The 22,947-nt window shown below is 46.3% G+C and overlaps 1 protein-coding gene across 1 annotated transcript in view; it reads left to right on the top strand.

Moving 5' to 3' along the window:
• The window catches only part of DCC (DCC netrin 1 receptor), a 507,302-nt gene that overhangs the window by 414,325 nt on the left and 70,030 nt on the right, over window positions 1-22,947 (top strand). Inside the window, exons 20-22 of the mRNA XM_040419605.1 lie at window positions 11,117-11,255; window positions 18,880-18,987; window positions 21,114-21,308. Of these exons, the coding sequence (XP_040275539.1) occupies window positions 11,117-11,255; window positions 18,880-18,987; window positions 21,114-21,308 (442 nt within the window). The remainder of the gene's footprint in view (window positions 1-11,116; window positions 11,256-18,879; window positions 18,988-21,113; window positions 21,309-22,947) is intronic.

Consider the following 22,947-nt stretch of genomic DNA (forward strand, 5'->3'; position numbering starts at 1 on the left):
TGGGGCTCCAAATAGCTAGAGTAGATGTAGTGCCCTAGAGCAGGCAGTACTTTGACATTTGGACATTTGTGGACATTTGCCTATATCCCCTATGCAAAGTTAAAACTTCTTACTTTATTTCTCTTGAAAGGGTTAACTTATACTGTTTAATACTGTGTACCTGCATTTTATGTTTTAATATACAGTTAGGTCCATAAATATTGGGCCATTGAAAAAATTCTAACATTTTTGGCTCTATACACCGTCACAATGGATTTGAAATGAAACAAACAAGATGTGCTTTAACTGCAGACTGTCAGCTTTAATTTGAAGGTGAACGGTGTAGGTATTACAACAGTTTGCATATGTGCCTCCCACTTGTTAAGGAACCAAAAGTAATGGGACAATTGGCTTCTCAGCTGTTCCATGGCCAGGTGTGTGTTATTCCCTCATTATCCCAATTACAATGAGCAGATAAAAGGTCCAGAGTTAATTTCAAGTGTGCTATTTGCATTTGGAATCTGTTGCTGTCAACTCTCAAGATGAGATCCAAAGAGCTGTCACTATCAGTGAAGCAAGCCATCATTAGGATGAAAAAAAAAAAAAAAAAACCCATCATAGAGATAGCAAAAACATTAGGCGTGGCCAAAACAACTATTTGGAACATTCTTAAAAAGAAGGAACACATCCGTCAGCTCAGCAACACCAAAAGACCCGGAAGACCACGGAAAACAATTGTGGTGTATGACCGAATAATTCTTTCCCTGGTCAAGAAAACACGCTTCAAAACAGTTGGCCAGATCAAGAACACTCTCCAGGAGGTAGGTGTATATGTGTCAAAGTCAACAATCAAGAGAAGACTTCACCAGAGTGAATACAGAGGGTTCACCACAAGATGTAAACCATTGGTGAGTCTCTAAAACAGGAAAGCCAGATTAGACTTTGCCAAACAACATCTAAAAAAGCCTTGACAGTTCTGGAACAACATCCTATGGACAGATGAGACCAAGATCAACTTGTACCAGAGTGATGGGAAGAGAAGAGTATGGAGAGGGAAAGAAACTGCTCATGATCCTAAGCATACCACCTCATCATTGAAGCATGGTGGTGGTAGTGTCATGGCGTGGGCATGTATCGCTGCCAATGGAACTGGTTCTCTTGTATTTATTGATGATGTGACTGCTGACAAAAGCAGCAGGATAAGGGGGCGTGTCTGGACACCGCTGGAGATTGCCGCTTGAAAGACCGGCTCCTGCCCGCACCGAAATTAACTGGCCTGCAGCGTTCCAACACTGGCCCACATGGGGAAGAAAACTGGACCCAAGAGAACCCCTCTCCCTCCTTGGTCCCCCTCACCTGCCAGGACCATCCGCCGCGCCACACCAGGACACAGAGGGCCTCCCGCCATTCCTCCCTCCCTCCTCCTGTCTCCCGCGCTTCAGACAGTGAGCGCAGAGTGGTACAGCAGTGGCCCTCTGCTAGTTCTACACAGGAATCTGAAGCCTTACCTGCGGCCTCCCTGTGTGGAATATCGGCTCTGCAGCTCCCCCCTGCTGCCCTGGAGTATCTGCCGCCGGCCGATAACAGTGTGGACACTGTCATGGCGGCCCCTGGATCCGTTCCGCGTAAAGAGGCAGAACGCACAGGTACTGGGTCTCCCCTTAGGGTTTGGGATCCTTCCCCTGTGGCCCACACACCTAGCCATATTGGGGCTTCCCTGCAAAAACCCCGGCCTGACAAGCCTCCTCCGTCCCCCCCTGTGCTGGATCTAGGGGATAGCAGCTCCCCTCTGCCCTCTGACATGTGGGCCAGATCACCAAGCCCTCCATCACTCACTGTTACTGGCCCACCAGCCTCACCCGAGCCCCCACAACCTTGGGCGAGCTACTTTAGCCGTTTTCCTACAAAGGAGGATTTTCGGGCCCTTATCTCTGAAGTTACAGAAGCCTGCAGGGCCGAGATTGCAGCAGTCCGCACTGATATCAAACTAGTGGTGGATCGGGTGGACTCTCTGGAAAAAGCCCATGATGACACCAGGCAGTACGTTTCTGCTCTTCATGAATCTATCTCTGCCCAAACAGCTGTACTTTCGGGCATGGGACGGCACTTGGAGGACTTAGATAACTGGGGCCATTGCAATAATATCAGGATACGCGGCCTGCCGGAAGCACCTGGAGAGGAAGACCTCTTTGCCACACTAGAAGCCATGTTTAATATGGTCCTGGGGCACCCACCCTCGCATAAGATCAAGCTGGACAGGCCGCACAGGGCACTCAAGCCCAAGGGCTCCGCTGCCCATCCCAGGGACGTAATTTGCTGCGTCCACGATTTTGCCCTTAAAGAAGCCATCATGGCTAAAGCACGATCCCTGCGCAACATTGACTTTTATGGCGCTCCTGTGCAGCTCTTTCCTGACCTATCCTGGTTTACGCTCCAGAAAAGGAAACACCTCCAACCTCTTCTTGCATCACCCAGGAACCGCCAGATCGCCTATCGCTGGGGATTCCCTTTTGCCCTGGTGGTCCGGCATCATGGAAGAACAGAGACTCTCCGTTCCTTCGCGGATCTTCACCCTTTTTGCAAGTCGCTGGGAATCCCTATACCTGACATCTCTGATTCGGGAGTTTGAGTCCCCAGCGCCTCCGCCACCATGCACTTGGTCACCTGTCGCCAGGAAAAGAAAACCAAGTTCAAGTGCGTCCTCTTCCCCGCGGTCTCCTCTGTCATCAGGACTACGTCCGCCTGCCTGACCGCTCCTGGCCTGGAGGAAATGGCTGTCCTGAGCCATGCTCTTACCCCCTCTAGGTTCACAGGGACATTGGACTCTGATGAATCAGTATATGGGTTGTCTATCAGTATTGTTTGGCCAGATGCTGACTACTTTTTCCTGCTCCTTTACGGTGCGGGCTCTCCGTAGGGCCCTTATAGTTCTTCGTTTATTATATAAGTTTTCTGAGATTTACTCTCTGACCGGCCTTGACCTGCTGGTCTCTGACACTCTTACCTCCTGAGGGGATTTTTGTTTTCCCCTGGCAGGGACTCCCTCCCTGGGAATAGTTATTTACTGTTACTTATTTGTCTGATTTTGTGTTGTCTTGTCCTGTCTCCCTCCCCCCCTTCTTGTCTCTTCCATTTTTCTCCTATTATAGGAGCTTGAACTCCCTTGTCTGTGGGGATCGTACACCTCAATTTAACCCGTGACCTGTTGCTCCGTTAGTGTGACACCGCTGACGCGCACGGAATATCCTGGGGAGCTGTATCTTGCATATAATATATACCATCACATATCCTCATGGTGAAGTGCGTAACTCTCAATGTCATGGGGCTCAACTCCAATGCCAAGAGGAAGCTCTTGCTTTTGGAACTGAAATCCCTTAAAGCAGACGTTGTGTTCCTGCAGGAAACACACTTTGATGGCGGCTCCTCCTTCCGTTTTGCCTCTCACTTGTACCCTATTGCTTACTCGGCTACTCATTGCCGTAGGAAGGCGGGGGTCGCCATCTTGATATCCACGCAGTGTCCCCTCAGAGTTGAATCTTCAACGCTGGACCCCCAAGGGCGTTATTGTAATGACCGGCGTCACGCACAGGGAGGGAAAAGGGAAAGCCCTGCCCATGGGAGAGGGTAAGGTGGTGACCCCTGACTCACCTTGCAGCTGGCACCTGACTGCCCTGACGTCCCTAGACGGGTTCCTCACCCGTGCGGCGATCACGTGCCTAAACCCTGGCTTTCCCTAAAGAACGCAGCAACACAGCTCCAGAGGGTCAGAATAGATGTCCAGACAGGAAGCTCTCTATATCTGGCAACCAGAGAAGTGTGAGAGGGGAATATAAGGAGGTTTGGGAGTGCTGGACAAGGAACAGCTGAGGAGAAGAAGCTACGGATCCCTGAGTGAGCCAAAAGGGTTTGCAAAGCAAACCCAGAAAGCTACCATAAGGAAACAGCCCTATCTTACATAGAGCGCGCAGCCAACCGCTGCGACTTCCTGACCCTGGGTATAACGGAGTCAGGCGTGGTTCTTGACACCCTCGTGACAGTTATATTATTCTCTGCGGTCACTTAGCAGATAAACCCATCACTTTATGTAACATTTATGCCCCAAATACTTCGCAGATCCGCTTTCTCAGCGGAATTTTCCGCAAGGTTTTTGTTGAAGGAGCAGACTCTCCGGAGCCTTTGGTACTTCTGGGCGGGGACTTTAATGCCATTTTCTCTGACTCAATGGATCGCCTAGCTTTACCGGGTAGGCCGGTGCACGCGACACAGCATCGCTTGGCTAGGGACTTTCGTAAATTAGTGCGGAAGAATTCCCTGTATGACCTCTGGCGTATCTCCCACCCAACTGACAGATCCTTCACCTTTTACTCTGCTCCACACGGATCCCACACTCGTATCGACAATTTTTTTGGTACAATCTCAACCCTCCGGTTATTGGAGGGGGCGGATATGGGCCAAATCACCTGGTCCGATCACGCCCCAGTAATGATCGACATTAGTAGTGGATCGGGTCATGTCCGCCAATGCCACTGGAGACTTAATGACCCCCTTTTGAAGCAGCCCATTACTAGGGAGGAACTTCGCGAACATTTGAAGTTCTACTTTGCTTTGAATGAGGGGTCAGTGGGAGATGTTCGTCCTCTGTGGGAGGCCCATAAGGCGGTCATGAGGGGTCATTGTATTGGGATAAGCTCTAGACTAAAGAGGGACTCGGTTGCCCTGGTCAAGACTCTTACCTCCCGCCTGCGAACCCTAGAGGGCAAGATGGCTGCTTCTCCCTCGCGCTCCACACTCAGACGAATTGTCATCACTAGAGCCCAACTAAAGAGTCTAGCTTTAGGTCGTGTCAACAAGCTATTGCTTTACACGCGACAGCGTTACTATGCCTGGGGGAACAAACCACACACGCTACTGGCCAGACAACTCAGGAACCGCACTCCCCAAGCGAGTCCGAGTGCTATTAAGGGGGCAGATGGAACAATTCACTATGACCCTAGGGTGATAGCGGAGAGGTTCTTGACCTACTACACTGCCCTGTACAATCTACTCTCCCACCTCCTCTCAGATGAGGGACTTAGAGACAGTACACTCCAGTCGTACCTAGCCTCCTGTCACCTTCCTACCCTGACAGCCTCCAATCTCTCCATCCTTAATGGTCCAGCCACTCCTGAAGAGATAGGGGAAATAGTAGACCAATTGCCTGAAGGTAAATCCCCAGGACCTGACAGCTTTTCATATAAATACTACAAGACTTTCAAGACCGAACTAACCCCTCACTTAGTGACCCTTTTTAAACATTTCCTAGCCGACAATGATGTACCTGCACCGATGTCCCACTCTTATCTCACGATGATCCCGAAACCTGGGAAAGATCCCCACGAATGCCAAAATTACAGGCCCATTGCCCTGCTTAACTCAGACCTTAAGATCTATACCAAAGTCCTGGCTTCCCGACTAAATGTTTTCCTCCCCGCCCTGATCCATAAAGACCAGGTGGGGTTTGTCCCAGGCCACCAGGGAGCTGATAACACCCGCAGAAGCATTGACCTGATAGATGTTGTATCTCGCTCGGGGGAGGAGGCGCTACTTCTTAGTTTAGACTCCAAAAAGGCGTTTGACCGTTTAAGCTGGCCATTCCTCTTTGCTACACTGCAAGCATACTGTCACGGCCACGGTTTTGGCCGTGACTCCTTGGGAGCCGCATACTGTTGCCCGCGGTTTTGGGTTGTAGTATCAACCGCAGCTTGAGGCATAAGGTTGTTAGCCTCAAGTGCGGTTGCCACGGACAACAGCTATGTGTGCGGTTCCCTCGGAGTTGTGTGCGCGTTTGTAAGCACTTTTGTATGTCTGTGTGCACTTTGTTTATGTTTGGTGTGCACTGACATTTTCCCTGCACTGTGGCTGTCCGTGGCAACGTTTGGTGGTATGATGTACATGTGGTGGCAGTGTCCCGGCCTTCGGGCTGACTCCCAGGACACGCTTGCCACCCATGTCGTTGCCTGCGGCAACAGCCACAGTGTGTTTGTTGTTTGGACACTTCCCCTTTAAGTTATGTTTTCCCTTCTGTGGTTTTGGAAGGGTTAACTCCCTTTCAGTGTGTGTGAGTCACGGGGTGTGTCTGATTGTTGGGTGTGGCCTCTTGGCCCTATAAAGCCTCAGTTGTAGGCAGTAGCCAGAGAGGGTGTTTCAGCCATGCTGGCTGTAGACATCCTCCTGGTTACTTACCAACTGACAGTGGGGGCCAACCTTCTGGTCATAAGCAAATATATATATGTCCTTTGGTGTCTTGAAGATGTGTTTGGTTTTATGCTGTTTTATTGCACCTATGGTCCTGGGTTCCCATGTGTTGTGTGTTGTGTGCTCAGTCCTGTGTCTGTGGGCTGTATTTCCACATGGGTTCCAGGCTTGGTTGTCTGTGGCAGGTCAGTGTGATGTTTGTGGCAAGTACCTGCCATTGCCATAGGTTGCACTTGTTCTCCCTTCCTTGCAGCTTGGCCAGTGAGACTCCTGTTCCTCCGTATCCAGAAGGAACAGGATGTCTTACCCTGACTCCTAGCCCAGGGACCGGTCGGAGGGTAAGTCAGGGCTCCGAGGTTCCTGCGCATGGGTCCTCCTACCTTCAAGGTCGGCCCATGCAGGTAGGAGTTAGGGTCAGGTTAGGGACGCTGTAGGAGGTGACCTGCTCCCTAATCCTGTTTGTCCTGGTCAAGCAGCGACCCTCATCCTTCGGCACACGGCTGAGGGTTTCCCCCATCCTCAGCCGTGACACATACGGTCTTTCTGGCCCCTTCGTTCACGCCATACGTAGCTTATACTCCTCCCCCACAGCGACAATCAAACTCTCTCATGCCCAGTCTCGCCCCATATGCATTGCCAACAGGAAGAGACAAGGGTGCCCCTTGTCTCCTCTATTTTTTGCTATGTGTATCGAGCCCCTGGCGGCCAAAATCAGATCCTGCCCGGATGTCAGAGGGGTTTAGGTTAGGGACAAGGAATTCAAATTGTCTCTATACGCGGATGACATCCTCCTTACCCTTACCAAACTTCATGTTTCCCTACCAAATCTCCACTCCATTCTACAGAAATTCGGTCGGCTCTCGTGGTATAAGGTCAACACCCATAAAACTGAGGCCCTCCCCCTCAATGTTCCTCAGGCGGTCCTGAACTCTCTTAAGATGAACTTCCCATCCCAATTGAAGAGGGATTCCTTGCGATACCTGTGTGTTGATCTTACACCCCGATATGGGGATCTTTATTAAGCCAACTTCCCACGCATATATGCAGAAATCAGGGGTCTACTGGATAAGTGGCACTCTCTCCCGCTGTCTCTCCTGGGACGCATTGCCGCGACTAAAATGACAATATTGCCAAAGCTACTATACCTCTTTGAAACTCTTCCGATTGCAGTCCCCCTTAGGGACCTCAGATCCACTCAATCTCAGCTCCTTAGATTCATATGGGCGGGGAAACGTCATAGAATCCCAAGGTCAATCCTCCTATCAAGTAAGCACCAAGGTGGATTAGGGGTACCGGATCTGTCCAAATATTATTGGGCAGCCCAATTACGCTATGTCACTGGCTGGGCTTCTCTGCACCCGTACTCTGTCTGGGTCCAGATAGAAAGACTCTGGCTAGCCCCGATTTATCCCAACTCTATGCTATGGTCAGGATCTCATGGCGCCCTACCAAATAGGGATCTTTTAGGACCCATGGCCTGCACTAGATCCATATGGCAGGTATGTAGTGGTCGGTTCCCTCTAGTGTCTACCCACTCCGCCATGACCTCCTTTCTATATCACCCTAAGCTCCCCACTAGTCTTACCGCATCCACGACGAGACCATGGTTTCAAAGAGGGGTGTTCAGGTTTGCAGATATTGTAGACCCCTTCACTAGGGACCTTTTGCCATTTTCAACCCTCCAGACCAAATATGATCTCCCCTCCTCCTCCAATTACTTTTATATCCAAATTAGTCACTTTTCCCGGTCCATTTTCTCAGGGGTTACAGTCTCCCTGCCGACTGCCTTTGAACGCCTTTGTAGGGAAGGGGCACACACGAAGGGTTTGATTTCTGAAATCTATTCCATATTACTGACCCCCTTTCCTGATTGGGTCCAACGGCACTCCTACATGGTACGGTGGGAGGAATATCTGGGGAAGACTCTACCGGACACACTGTGGCGCCTAATATGGAGGAGGGCAGCGAAATCCTCAATGGCGGTACTACATCAGGAGAACCAATATAACATTTTAATGCATTGGTATCACACTCCTGAGCTCCTCCATAGAATGAATCCGGTAGTTCCGAGAGAGTGCTGGAGGTGCGGCTTACATAGGGGTACACTGCCTCATATCTATTGGGACTGTCCCAAGATATGCCCCTACTGGACTGGAGTGGGCACCTTTCTAAGTGACATTTTTGCAGTGGAGATCCAGCCTGACCCTATGTCCTTCCTGCTTAATGTGGTACTTCGTCAAGTTAAAAAACACTCACTTAAGTTACTACTGATGATACTTACAGCAGCCCGTTGTCTAATACCTCGATGTTGGAAAAGCCCCAAACCACCAAGGGTTTCTGATTTGTATGCTAGGGTGACGGAAGTCCAAACTCTGGAATACTCCACAGCTATGTTTCAGGACAAAATTGCTCTCTTCAATGCCATATGGGATCCCTGGGACGATTACTGGGCTACGAGACATCCTTAGAGAGCTGGCGAGAATGGTGTATCTCCCCCCCCTCCTCCCTTTTGTGTCTTTGTTCTTATCGTTTGTCTTGTCTCGTTGTTATTCAGTGGTCCTATAATGGACTGATTAAAGACAGACATAGTTTATCTTTCTTCTGTGCACTTTATTGTCATATTAATGCTTGACATTCCTCTTTCTGTTATATAATATTACTGAATGTTATTAATGCCTAAGTTACTGTGAATACGATGCTTCACATGTTATACCTCATACTTTATACTAATGTGCATAGATCTGTTGTGGATATGCTTTGTCATTTCTTCACTCTAATAAATATACAATTATAAAAAATAAAAAAAAGCAGCAGGATGAATTCTGAAGTGTTTCGGGCAATATGATCTGCTCATATTCAGCCAAATGCTTCAGAACTCATTGGATGGTGCTTCACAGTGCAGATGGACAATGACCCAAAGCATACTGCAAAAGCAACCAAAGAGTTTTTTATGAGAAAGAAGTGGAATGCTATGCAATGGCCAAGTCAATCACCTGACCTGAATCCGATTGAGTATGCATTTCACTTGCTGAACACAAAACTGAAGGGAAAATGCCCCAAGAACAAGCAGGAACTGAAGACAGTTGCAGTGGAGGACTAGCAGAGCATCGCCAGGGATGAAACCCAGCATCTGGTGGTGTCTATGCGTTCCAGACTTCAGGCTGTAATAGACTGCAAAGGATTTGTAACCAAGTATTAAAAAGTGAAAGTTTGATTTATGATTATTATTATGATGTCCCATTACTTTTGGTCCCTTAACAAGTGGGAGGCACATATGCAAACTGTTGTAATTCCTACACCATTCACCTGATTTGGATGTAAATACCCTCAAATTAAAGCTGACAGTCTGCAGTTAAAGCATATCTTGTTCGTTTTATTTCAAATCCATTGTGGTGGTGTATAGAGCCAAAAATGCTAAAATTGTGTTGATATCCCAATATTTATGGACCTGACTGTATATCCTGTTCATTATCACTGTATTTATATGGCTCTGTGGAAAGGGTTAATGAATACTGAGAGACTGTTAGGGCTTTGATTGAGAAGCTGGTAATTTTCCACAGCTGCCATAGGGTTTAAAGAAGACCATGTTTTGGAGGGAAAAACCCAGACTTGTTTACCACCATGTTTTGGAGGGAAAAACCCAGGCTTGTTTACCACCAAAAAGCAGACAGCTTGACCTTTTAAATGTCTGGTTTTAGCTATGTTGTTATGTCTGGAAACTTGTTTGTGTCTGGAAAACCTGTTGTGTCATTGCCATTGAGTATCATTGAAGCTCTAATGTAAGTCTATACCCCAGACGGGAGCTGAAACAATGTATCTGTTTGTGCTGAGCTTCTCCACTCCACCCCTCCCACTAGAAGGTTCTAGTCTAGCAAAAACTGTATATAAGGAGAGCAGTCAGAGCCCCTAGTATGCTGCAGTTAGGGAACAGTGCTTGGAAGTGGAGACTCTGCCAGAAGAAGACGCTGAGACGGGAATATGCTGCCACAGACCGTGGATCACCAGCCTTGAACCAGGGTACCAGCCTTCTGAAGAGAAAGAGGGACAGCTAGCTCAAGCCTTTCCTCAGCATCAATCCCTTCTTCTGCCAGGGAGGAGACTGGAAAAGCCAGGCCAATGCCTCGTCTGTAGTTTTGTGCCTGCAGACCCTGACTCTCTGGAATTATTTCCCATTGGGGTGCACCACGTCTTACCATCCCTTCCGGAGAGCAGCAACATGTGGTAACACCTCGACGGTGTTCGGGGGACCCAGCGTAGCGTTGGGGCCACCCCAAACCCAGCCACTGCATAGAGATCAGTTACAAAGAACTGGTCTTGCTCTGGGGGACCCATCGTGTGTAATTATTACATTGATTTCATTGAGTACCATGCAGTTCTGCATTTCCCCTGTAGGGGAAATGCTGGAAATGTAACATTTTCTGCTACAATACCATGGTAGTAAGAGAGAGATTGTGATCCCACTGTATAGAATGCTAGTGAGACCACATCTAGTATACTGAAAGCCGGACCCCTGCTGCATGCGCCGGCATCGGTGAAATCACCGATGCCAGCGCATTAACCCCTGCACAGCCACGGGCAGCGCTTATCGCAGCATGTGCGGTGTCCGTGCAGGGAGGAAGCAGCCATCGGGTCCCTGCGCTGCTGTGATGGGGACCCGATGAGAATGCAGCACAATGCCTTCCTTAGGCATCGTAGCTGCCTTCCGGGAGAGCCTGTGAGAACCATCCCCCTGGTGCCAGTAGCTGCTCGAAACACATTGGTGGGAGTGCTGCTGGTTGTAGGACCTAAACCGATCTGATATTAATGACCTATCCTGAATATAGACCATCAATATCCTAGTACCAGAAAACCCATTTAAAGTTGTATTTTATGCTTTTTTTTTCTTTCTTTCTTTCTTTATAAGTCTGCTGATACCACATCCTTAAGCCACACGGTTACGGGTCTGAAACCGAACACCATGTATGAGTTTTCAGTGATGGTGACGAAAGGCAGAAGGTCGAGTACGTGGAGTATGACGGCTCATGCTGCTACTTACGAAACAGGTAATGATGGATATGATGGATTAAGAATGCTATGACAACAAATCACTGCCATAATATGCCATACTCTATTGTTATTTTACTGACTTGACCCATTTGCGTAACCTAATGTGAACATGGCATTGAGTTGTACCAAAATTTGTTTTTGACTTTTACACTCAACAAAAACCACAGCCCCACTCCGCTACAACTGAATGTAGATCATAGCACTATAGACAGCTAGGCCAAAGTTGGGAATCCTGTGCTTGTCACATCACACTATCTGGGTCAATATTTTATATAGCTATATATTAGAGCGCAGGGCATGTGTCAGATGCTGGGTATTAAAGGGGTGCCAAGACATTTTGCTTTGGCAATGGGAATTTAGATACAGGGGAAAAGCAGAAAACTGACTCTCTACCTCAAGAATTCCTAGCCCATGACTCTGTGGAGGCCATTTTGTGATTGGTACCATTTAAAAGGGTTTTACCAGTTTCCATCAGCATCCTTTAAAATAATCATTTATGAAAGTCGCTGTAATTGTGTAATGTATGTCTTTTACCTGTATTGTTCTCATCTCCCATTCTGAGCTGTGGTCACATGACCGTGTCCATGCAGCTCTTTCATATTTTCTGTGATGTTATGTCCATGGCCGGGGCAGTGATAAAGAAATATCTATGTAACTGGTTGGTTGGTAGGAGCTGTCAACTAGCTGGGCATTGTTAGGGGCGGTGCTGGAGCTGTGGCAGAGGAAGGGGAAGTGCGTCATGGGTTTGGTTGGACACAGCCATGACATGATAAAAACAAACCAGGGGGATTAGTTTACATGGTAAAAGCAGGTCAGAAGGGCCAACATTGGAAAAATGCATGGGGAGGATGTAAGCAACTTCATGAGCATATCTGTTGAAAACCCCTTTAACCTGTTCCAGACACAGGGCGTACCAGTACACCCTGATGTCCCAGTACTTAAGGACACAGGACGTACCGATACGTCCTGTGCATTTCCGATAACCGCCGCACAGCGGGAGGTGATCCTAACAAGGTGCCTGCTCAAATCATTGAGCAGGCACTTTGGCTAAATTCAGACCTGCGGTTTGCGGCTTTTACCTGGTGCGGCGGCTGGCGGCGGTGCCATCGGGTCCCCGTGGGGCTGTAGTGGCATGGAAAGCAGCGCGATGCCTTCCTGTGATGAGCCTGTGAGATCCAGCCCCATGGATCTCGCAGGCTGGAGGCTGTATGAGTAATACACACTGTATTACTCATACAGCCATTGCATTCCATAACAGAAGTATTGGAATGCATTGTAAAGGATTAGACCCCCAAAAGTTGAAGTCCCAAAGTGGGACAAAAAATAAAGTGAAATTCTTTTTTTTTAAATAAGTTCCCCCCCCCCCCCCGCAAAATTAAACGTTTCAAGTAAAAATAAACAAAAACAAAATTTTCTTCAAATAAAGTAAAAAAAATAGGTAAAAAATAGGAGAAAAAAAAGACATATTAGGTATGGCCACGTCCGTATCGACCATCTCTATAAACATATCACATGACCTAACCCCTCAGATGAACACCGTAAAAAATAAAAAATAAAAACTGTGCTAAATAAACCATTTTCTTGTCACCTTACATCACAAAAAGTACAACAGCAAGCAATCAAAAAGGTGTACGCCCACCACAATAGTACCAATCTAACCGTCACCTCATCCCGCAAAAAATGAGCCCCTACCTGAGACAATCGCCCAAAAATAAAAAAAAACTATGGCTCAGAATATGGAGACACTAAAACATCATTTTTTTTGTTTTAAAAAAGCTGTTATTGTGTAAAACTTACATAAATAAAAAAAAAGTATACATATTAGGTATCGCTGCGTCTGTATCGACCGGCTCTATAAAAATATCACATGACTTAACCCCGCAGATGAACACCGTAAAAAATAAAAAAATAAAAACTGTGCTAAATAAACGATTTTTTGTCACCTTACACCCCAAAATAGTGCCAATCAAACCGTCATCTCATCCCGCAAAAATCATACCCTACCCAAGGTTATCGCCCAAAAACTGAAAAAACTATGGCTCTTAGACTATGGAAACACTAAAACATTATTTTTTTTGTTTCAAAAATGAAATCATTGTGTAAAACTTACGTAAATAAATTAAAAAGTACACATATTAGGTATCACTGCGTCCGTAATAACTTGCTTTATAAAAAAAATCACATGACCTAACTCTTCAGGTAAATACCGTAAAAAAATAAAAATAAAAACGGTGTAAAAAAAGCAATTTTTTGTCACCTTACATCACAAAAAGTGTAATAGCAAGCAATCAAAAAGTTATATGCACCCCAAAATAGTGGCAATCAAACCGTCATCTCATCCCACAAAAATCTTACCCTACCCAAGATAATTGCCCAAAAACTGAAAAAACTATGGCTCTTAGACTATGGAAACACTAAAACATGATTTTTTTGTTTCAAAAATGAAATCATTGTGTAAAACTTACATAAATAAAAAAAAAGTATACATATTTGGTATCGCTGCATCCGTGACAACCTGGTCTATAAAAATACCACATGATCTAACCTGTCAGATGAATTTAGTAAATAACAAAAAATAAAAACGGTGCCAAAACAGCTATTTCTTGTTATCTTGCCTCACAAAAAGTGTAATATAGAGCAACCAAAAATCATATGTACCCTAAACTAGTACCAACAAACCTGCTTCTCTATCCTGTAGTTTCTAAAATGGGGTCACTTTTATGGAGCTTCTACTCTAGGGGTGAATCAGGGGGGCTTCAAATGGGACATGGTGCTAAAAAACCAGTCTAGCAAAATCTGCCTTCCAAAGACCGTATGGCGTTCCTTTCCTTCTGCGCCCTGCCGTGTGCCTGTACAGCGGTTTACAACCACATATGGGGTGTTTCTATAAACTACAGAATCAGAGCCATAAATATTGAGTTTTGTTTGGCTGTTAACCCTTGCTTTGTAACTGGAAAAAAAATATTAAAATGGAAAATCTGCCAAAAAAGTGAAATTTTGAAATTGTATCTCTATTTTCCATTAATTCTTGTGGAACACCTAAAGGGTTAACAAAGTTTGTAAAATCAGTTTTAAATACCTTGAGGAGTGTAGTTTCTAAAATGGGGTCATTTTTGGGTGGTTTCTATTATGTAAGCCTCACAAAGTAACTTCAGACCGGAACTGGTCCTTGAAAAGTGGGTTTTTGAAAATTTCAAAAAAATTTTAAGATTTGCTTCTAAACTTCTAAGCCTTGTAACATCCCCAAAAAATAAAATGTCATTCCCAAAATGATCCAAACATGAAGTAGACATATGGGGAATGTAAAGTAATAACTAGTTTTGGAGGTATTACTATGTATTATAGAAGCAGAGAAATTTGGTATTTTTTTATAAATAAAAATGAATTTTTTTTATTCCATTTTGCGGGTCATGAAGTACAATATGTGACGAAAAAACTATCACAGAATGGCCTGGATAAGTCAAAGCGTTTTAAAGTTATCACCACATAAAGTCACACTGGTCAGATTTGCAAAAAATGGCCTGGTCCTGAAGGTGAAAATGAGCCCGGTCCTTAAGGGGTTAAGTGACAATGGCTTACGTTGTTTGGGGGCATTTTAGATGAAAGGGTTTAGAAACATTTGTTGGTAAGCTAATATAGAGGGCACTGTGGTTGGCTATTTTATTGCTATTATTGTTTGTTGGGCACTGTGGTACTCTATGGGGCAGTGCTGGCAATTTTTTTAGGGCATTGTGATTAGCACTATCTTTGGGAGGCATGATTGCTTGGTGGACATTGCACCTGGCAAACTACAGAACCTTTTTTGAAGTGAAAAGGGGCAATTCATGTTTTTTTTTTTTTAAAGGGGATTTACCACAATTTAATATTGACTGACTATCCTTAAAGAGGTTTCTTTGGGCTACACATATTGAGGTCATGATCGGTGGGGATCCCCATGATAAGCTGTTTCAGGCAACCACAGCATCAAAAGTTATAGCAGATGGTTTTGCACACTGTGTAGTTTCTGGCACCAGCATACTGAAGCTCATCTCCCTTTCGCTTGAATGACAGCTGAGCTGCAGCACCCCAGCACAGCCACTACAGTGTATAGATCTATCTGCTTCCATCCCCGTATACTATATTGCTTCCGAAGCGGATCGGTGGGGGAGCTGGTATTGATTACTTATCCTGATGTGATCCTATCTGTAGCCTGGAGAACCCCTTTAAGATAAGTGAACAATGCTTAATCGGTGGAGATACAACCTCTGGAAACCCTATTGACCAGCACACTGATGGGGCTTTATTGTTCACACAGACTCTCCAGCAGGGCCGGCTCCAGGTTCATGTGGGCCCTTGGGCGATAAATCCCAGTGGGCCCCCATGAGGCATTTTTTTACATTGACATGTCCCCCTGTGGCTCCTACACGGTATAATGACCCCCAGTGGCCCCTATACAGTATAATGACTACTAGTGGCCCTTCACACAGTATAATGAACCCCCAATTCCCCCCCACTGTATAATGACCACCTGTGGCCCTGCATTCAGAATAATAACCCCCAGTCGCCCCCATTTAGAATAATGACCCCCAGTAGCCCCCACACTGGGGGAATACTGTATGGAGGGGGCTCTGGGGGTATTTATACTGAATGGAGGGTCATTGGTGATCATTACTAAATGGGGTACACTGGGGGTCATTATACTATGTAAAGGGCCCTCACAGTATAATGACCCCACAGTGGCCCTCCATTCAGAATAATGACCCCCAGTCGCCCCCACACTGGGGGTTATACTGTATGGAGGGGGCACGAGGGGTTATTATATTTAATGGGGGCTCTGGTGGTCATTATGCTAAATGGGGGGCACTGGGAGTCATTATACTGTGTAAGGGACCCTCACAGTGTGATGAATGACCCCCCAGTGGCCCCCTCACATACCTATCATTGCAGGGGAGCTGGTGGTCCTGTCATTCACTAACCGCAGCTCCCAGCTCCCCACATGAACCTGGAGCCGGCCCTGAATGACCCCCAGTAGCCCCCACACGGGGGGAATACTGTATGGAGGGGGCTCTGGGGGTCATTATACTGAATGGAGGGTCATTGGTGATCATTATACTAAATGGGGGACACTGGGGGTCATTATACTATGTAAAGGGCCCTCACAGTATAATGACCCCACAGTGACCCTCCATTTAGAATAATGACCCCCAGTCGCCCCCACACTGGGGGTTATACTGTATGGAGGGGGCACGAGGGGTTATTATATTTAATGGGGGATCTGGTGGTCATTATGCTAAATGGAGGGTCAATGGGGATCATTATACTAAATGGGGGGCACTGGGAGTCATTATACTGTGTAAGGGGCCCTCACAGTGTGATGAATGACCCCCCAGTGGCCCCCTCACATACCTATCATTGCAGGGGAGCTGGTGGTCCTGTCATTCACTAACCGCAGCTCCCTGCGCTCCTTCTCTACGGCGGCCCGCTGCAGCAGTGAGCCAGGCCTGGAGGAGAGAAGGAGATGTGCAGTGATGGAGCTAGAACTGACTGGGCCCCACAGCGAAATTTAGTACGCCCCCCTCCCCCCCAATGTGTGTTCACATTACGTTTTTCCTATCGGTTTGATGTATACACATGTGCAGCACTCCACGTTTTTGTATCCTGCAGAGTCAAGTAAAAAATGCAGACGTTAACGTATATGTTTTTTTACCATGGAACTGTATGATGAACGGACGCCACTGTACGGCATCAGTCTGAGGCATCTGTTAACGCATACATTTTCAGTATGCATTAAATGGATGGCAAAAATGTGATGTGAACCCAGCCCTAGTGTCAGAATAAGCCCCAGTACACAGCGGAGCAGCATGGAGGAGAGGGGAGGCCTCCATGTACTGACAGAGCGCTGCCTGGTCCTGGTGGTCAGGGATGAGGACTGTGTCTCCCAAGGATCATTTTCTACTGGAAAATACAGGGCACAGTATAATACACTAGAATCTATATAATATAAAGATATTAGCCCCACCCCCCGAATAATCATACGATTAGGGGGTCATTTATTATATAGAAATACGTCTATATTAGGCGTATTTCTGACACAGATGTGGCGCAAAGGTCCTTAACACCGCAATCTGTATCTTTTCCCGCTCATGCCAGGTCTAAAAAAAGTGGTGTGGGCAGAAAGGGATACAGTTATGGCCATCCAGCTATTGGATACCACCGCCATATAGTGATAACACCGCCATATAGTGATAACACCGCCATACAAGGATAAAACCACCATACAGTGACCGGATAAAAGGGTATAAGAGGGCATAGTACAGGGAATAACTATGGGCACTGCACAGAGTGTGGTAAGAGGGCACAATGCAGGGTATAAAGGGGCACAGTACGGGGTGGGGGGCACAGTCACATGACCCTGTGATGTTAGAAGGTCCTTATGGTGAATGCGGTTCAGATGCCACCATAATGAGAGGCAGAGGAGTGAGACAGGGGCCCGGGGCCCTGGATGGACAGGAGGGGTGGACACAGCAAGTAGGTTGAAGGGGCTATGAGGGGGATTCATACAAGTAGTGGCAGGAGGTCTGTGCAGGGCAGCAATAGGAGACAGGAGGGTGAAACAGGAGCCCTGGATACATGAGGGAGGAAAGGAGACAGCAGGGGCTCCATGAGGATGAGATAGGACAGGATGGGGGGGGGGGGGCAGGTGTCATGGAGACAATCAGCTTAATAAAACAGTAACACAACTAAATAGAATGAAGCAGCAGTGTCCCCCCCTTTCCTTCTGTCCCACAGAGAAGAGACAGTCACAGTGCAGACTCACAGACTGTCTCCACACTTCTCTGCTCCAGCTCCAGCCGTGCGGTCTCTCTCCAGTCTCCTCAGGCAGCATGTGTCCTGTGTAGAGGGGGCGTGTCCTGTGTAGAGGGGGCGTGTCCTGAGTCTCTGCAGCTCAGAGGGCCCACCAGAGGGGTACTGCGTATGTGAAAGGACAGCAGTGAGAGCTCCCATCTGTATTGATGGAAGTGCTCATAGCAGCACAGTGGGCCCCCCCAGGAGCATTGGGCCCCGGCACTTGCCCGGGGATGCCGGGTTATGACGCCGGCCCTGCTCTCCAGCTCATTTGTATGAGCAGGACCACAAGGTCAGTTCATCTTTGCCCATTCAACGTGCAAATTGTTAGAGGTCCTGGAGTTTGGAAACCCTCAAATCAACTACTTTCTCTTCTAAAAGTGCTTCTGTAGCAACTAGTGTCTGAATTTTAAAAAATAACGTATCCCCAACACAAATATCAAAAATTATCATCTAACCTTTGGTGCCATGACCAGAATGCCTCTGTGGTCCAGAATACCCTTATAATTTGCCATAGAGAGCACACTATTCCTTATATATGACATTTCTAGACACAGTACCACCACAGACATCAGTATCACTTCTTCTGGCAGAGTTTTAGTTTCATGATATGAAAACCAAACACCGGGGCAAGAAAGTGTCAGGATGTCATAATTAGATGTGTGAACCTCCTGATCATTACGTCTCCTGCCTCCGCTGGAATAATGTTTCCTATCAGCACCTTGAATGTCGTACTGTTAATTTACACCTTATTCATAGCCAACTGTTTCTTAATTTTGTTTTACACCATTTAAGCTCCAACATCTGCCCCGAAGGATTTAACAGTCATCACAAGGGAAAGGAAGCCTCGAGCTGTTACAGTGAGCTGGCAGCCTCCGATCGAAGCCAACGGCAAGATTACTGGTAATTTGCTTGTTCTGCACCTTTTTTTTTGGATTCCACATGTCTCACCACTTCACTTTCTCTTCTCGTTAGCGATACTTTTCTTGATTACATTTTTTTAGATGGATAAAGAAGTTTGCATGCTAGAACTTGCCATTTGACCAAAAATGTATCATATGATGAATAACCGGGGGGTCGTCGACCTATAATACAGTTTTTCTTACACAACCCGTAGACAAGATTGTTGTGACAATATATTCCTACTGAACATACTGCATTTGGGGTGGGGCTACTCCTGAGGGCATTGTCAAGGTGGACCTCAGGTTTTCACCCTTTCACCCCCTGTGGGGATCTTGACTTTGCTGCATGGGCCACTGAGCTGCTACATCTAGGAGTAGTCTCCATTTAGAGGCTATTTACCCAGGCAGGTCAAGAGACACCAGCAGGTGGCACATGGTCAATGTAGTGAAAAGGCAGCAGAGGTCAGAAGATACAGTACTGCACAGGGTCAATCCAGTGGTCGGCATGGAAGGTCAGAACAATACAATAGTTTGTATCATAGGGACATATCCAAAACTTTGATCTGTGGGGGTCTGAGTGCTGAGACCCCCACCTTTCTCGTTGCTGCAGGAGACGGAATTGAAATGGGCCCAGCCTTTCTATTAGGTCTGTTTTGCTTTCTTTCCTGCCGCAAGTTGGAGAAAGAAAGATATGCTAATGCTTCTCTCTCCTCGTTCTAGCGATCATTGGGCATCTTAGCGCTCAGACCACCACCGATCAAAGTTTTTCATGTCTCTATGACATATCAATAGTTTACTGAAAACTCAATGATCCTGGCACATGATTCTGGTACTTAGATATTGATGGCCTATCTTCAGGCCAACACAAAGCACCCCCACCAACTACTTCAGCCAGCTGCCAGAAACTATACAGTGAATGGAACCAGAAGCACAAGATTCCGCCCACTATGTAGCAGCCATGCTGGGGTACTGCAGCTCAGCTCCCATTCAATTGAATAGTAGCTGATCTGCAGTACGCCATGCTGGAAAATACACAGTGGACAGAGTCTTCCATTCACTGTATAGTTTCTGGCTCCAGCTACTGCCCGAAAAAAGATGATCAGTCAGGGTGTGGTGTGTCGGATCCTTGCCACAAGCCTTGTAAGTTTTATCTTGGCTTGACATATCTGAGATGAGTGTTACAAGTTGACATAGGCTCCCATGTTAAAAAAAACAACAACTTATACCTGTGATGGCCATCTGTTGCCCATAGTTACCCATAATTTAAAAAATATTTTTTTTTACTAGATGCCAGAAGAATGCATCAGTTTTTTTACCTGAAAATTCAAACATAGTTAAGGTAGAACTCATCTGTATGTTCTCCCCCCTGTTTGCATGGTTTTCTTCTGGGTTCTCCAGTTTCCTCCCAGACTCCTGGTCAATTATGTGGCTTCCTATAAAACTGGTCCTGGCATGTACAGGACTTTTTTTTTCAAGTCTTTTTGATGGAATCTGCGACAGAGGCTCTAAAAAGTTGTATGGGTTTGCAGTGAAGGGATCCAAAGGGTTAGATTTGAATCCAAGACCCTAGACTCAACAATGCTAACCACCTAGCCACCAGAAACCACTTAAACTGTCCCTACACCTTCAGTAATGGTTGTCCGTACAGCTATTCCTTCAACAGATCAGGTCAAGAGTACATGTGTTTTCAATGGGAGTAGGCCTCTGGCAGTGGCATAGCTCCCATGAGAACAAAAAGATTGGGTGTTGGAATTCATAAATATACACATATCCCCATACATATACACAAGATAGTTGGCTGTCCCTGCTCAGTACAGACAACATTTCCCTCCTCTGTGTCTCAGGGTCTTCTTCCAATTACTGATGTGATTTAGGCTTTTAGTTTCTGGGAAGAAACCTTGCAAATGAAAAATCCAGAAAGATGAACAAGTGGGTTACAAACGGCACGGTTCATCATAATTAGAAGTGACGGAAGCTGGCACTTACCACATCGAAAGAATAATGCGTTCTGATGTTGATACTGCGGCTACAAATACATAATGCAGGACCTGGACTCATTTATAATTCATGACAGTTTAAAATTTTCCCTAAAGCTGTCACAATCTATATTTGTATTTGTGTTTTTAGCGTATATACTGTTTTATACCTTGGATAAGAACCTCCAGATAGATGACTGGGTGATGGAGACGATCAGTGGTGACAGACTCACTCATGAGATCCTTGACCTCAACCTAGACACGGCTTATTATTTCAGAATACAGGCTCGCAATGCCAAAGGATTGGGGCCCCTCTCCGACCCAATTCCTTTCAGAACGCCCAAAGGTATGATTCTGCTTTATTCCACTGTAATATGTATTTTTTTAACTGTCTAAATAAGTCTCAGGGGGGATAGAGCGAGATGTAATGGAGCGGCGAATAAACTCAGAAACCTAGCAAAAGCACAGGAGAAATCATGTCCTCTGCTTATGCAAAATGAGAGTCCAATGCAGAATGTCTGGTTCATAGGTTTTGGCTGGAATAGTTGCAGCTAATGAAGCCTCTATTGAAGCATGACAATTCCTTCAGTATCCGGTATGCAGATAAATATGGCTCAGAAGCAAAGAGTAGCCATTTGGCAGCGTTGCGATGACGTGTGTTGTACACTGCAATCTACTCCATCTGCATAGTCATATCGTAAATGTCACTGTAGCAATAATTGTAAGGCCTCTTTCACACGGTGCGGGTGCGTTGCGGGAACATGCGCGATTTTTCCGTGCGAGTGCAAAACATTGTAATGCGTTTTGCACTCGCGTGAGAAAAATCGGTATGTTTGGTACCCAAACCCGAACTTCTTCACAGAAGTTCGGGTTTGGGTTAGGTGCTGGGTAGATTGTAGTATTTTCCCTTATAACAAGGTTATAAGGTAAAATAATAGCATTCATAATACAGAATGCATAGTACAATAGCGCTGGAGGGGTTAAAAAATAAATAAAATAAATTTAACTCACCTTAATTCACTTGCTCGCGCAGCCCGGCTTCTCTTCTGTCTTCTTTTTTGCTGTGTGCAGGAAAAGGACCTGTGGTGACGTCACTCCGGTCATCACATGGTCCATCACATGATCCATCACCATGGTAAAAGATCATGTGACGGACCATGTGATGACCGGAGTGACGTCACCACAGGTCCTTTTCCTGCACACAGCAAAAAAGAAGACAGAAGAGAAGCTGGGCTGCGCGAGCAAGTGGATTAAGGTGAGTTTAATTTTAACTTTATTTTTTTTAACCCCTCCAGCACTATTGTACTATGCATTCTGTATTCAGAATGCTATTATTTTCCCTTATAACCATGTTATAAGGGAAAATAATAATGATCGGGTCTCCATCCCGATCGTCTCCTAGCAACCGTGCGTGAAAATCGCACACCGCATCCGCACTTGCTTGCGATTTTCACGCAGCCCCATTCACTTCTATGGGGCCTGCGTTGCGTGATAAACGCACAATATAGAGCATGCTGCGATTTTCACGCAACGCACAAGTGATGCGTGAAAATCACCGCTCCTGTGCGCAGCCCCATAGAAATGAATGGGTCAGGATTCAGTGCGGGTGCAATGCGTTCACCTCACGTATTGCACCCGCGCAGAATACTCGCCCGTGTGAAAGGGGCCTAAAATGCAGGATGATAGCATACCTTGAAGGTATGTCAGTAGGGTGCCCAGCAGTTATGTACATTGAAGATCTCAAATGGGGCCCCATAATGTTACCAGTTTTTTTTAGAAGTCCTTGGTGTTTTCCCTTTTTATGCCCATTGGGTCAGTTCCTTAATATATATACCGTAGTTCCACTGGAAAGCATCCAGTCCTGCATTGGCTTTTGCCAGGGAATGGGAGCAACCAGCTCTGGGCCCCTCCGCTCTCCATGGGCCTCCTACTAATTGCATGATCTGCCTCTATGGTATGTACCCCTGGTCTGCAAATTCTAAACT

The sequence above is a fragment of the Bufo bufo genome, chromosome 2, assembly GCF_905171765.1.
Source record: "Bufo bufo chromosome 2, aBufBuf1.1, whole genome shotgun sequence".
In the NCBI taxonomy this organism is placed as follows: Eukaryota; Metazoa; Chordata; class Amphibia; order Anura; family Bufonidae; genus Bufo; species Bufo bufo.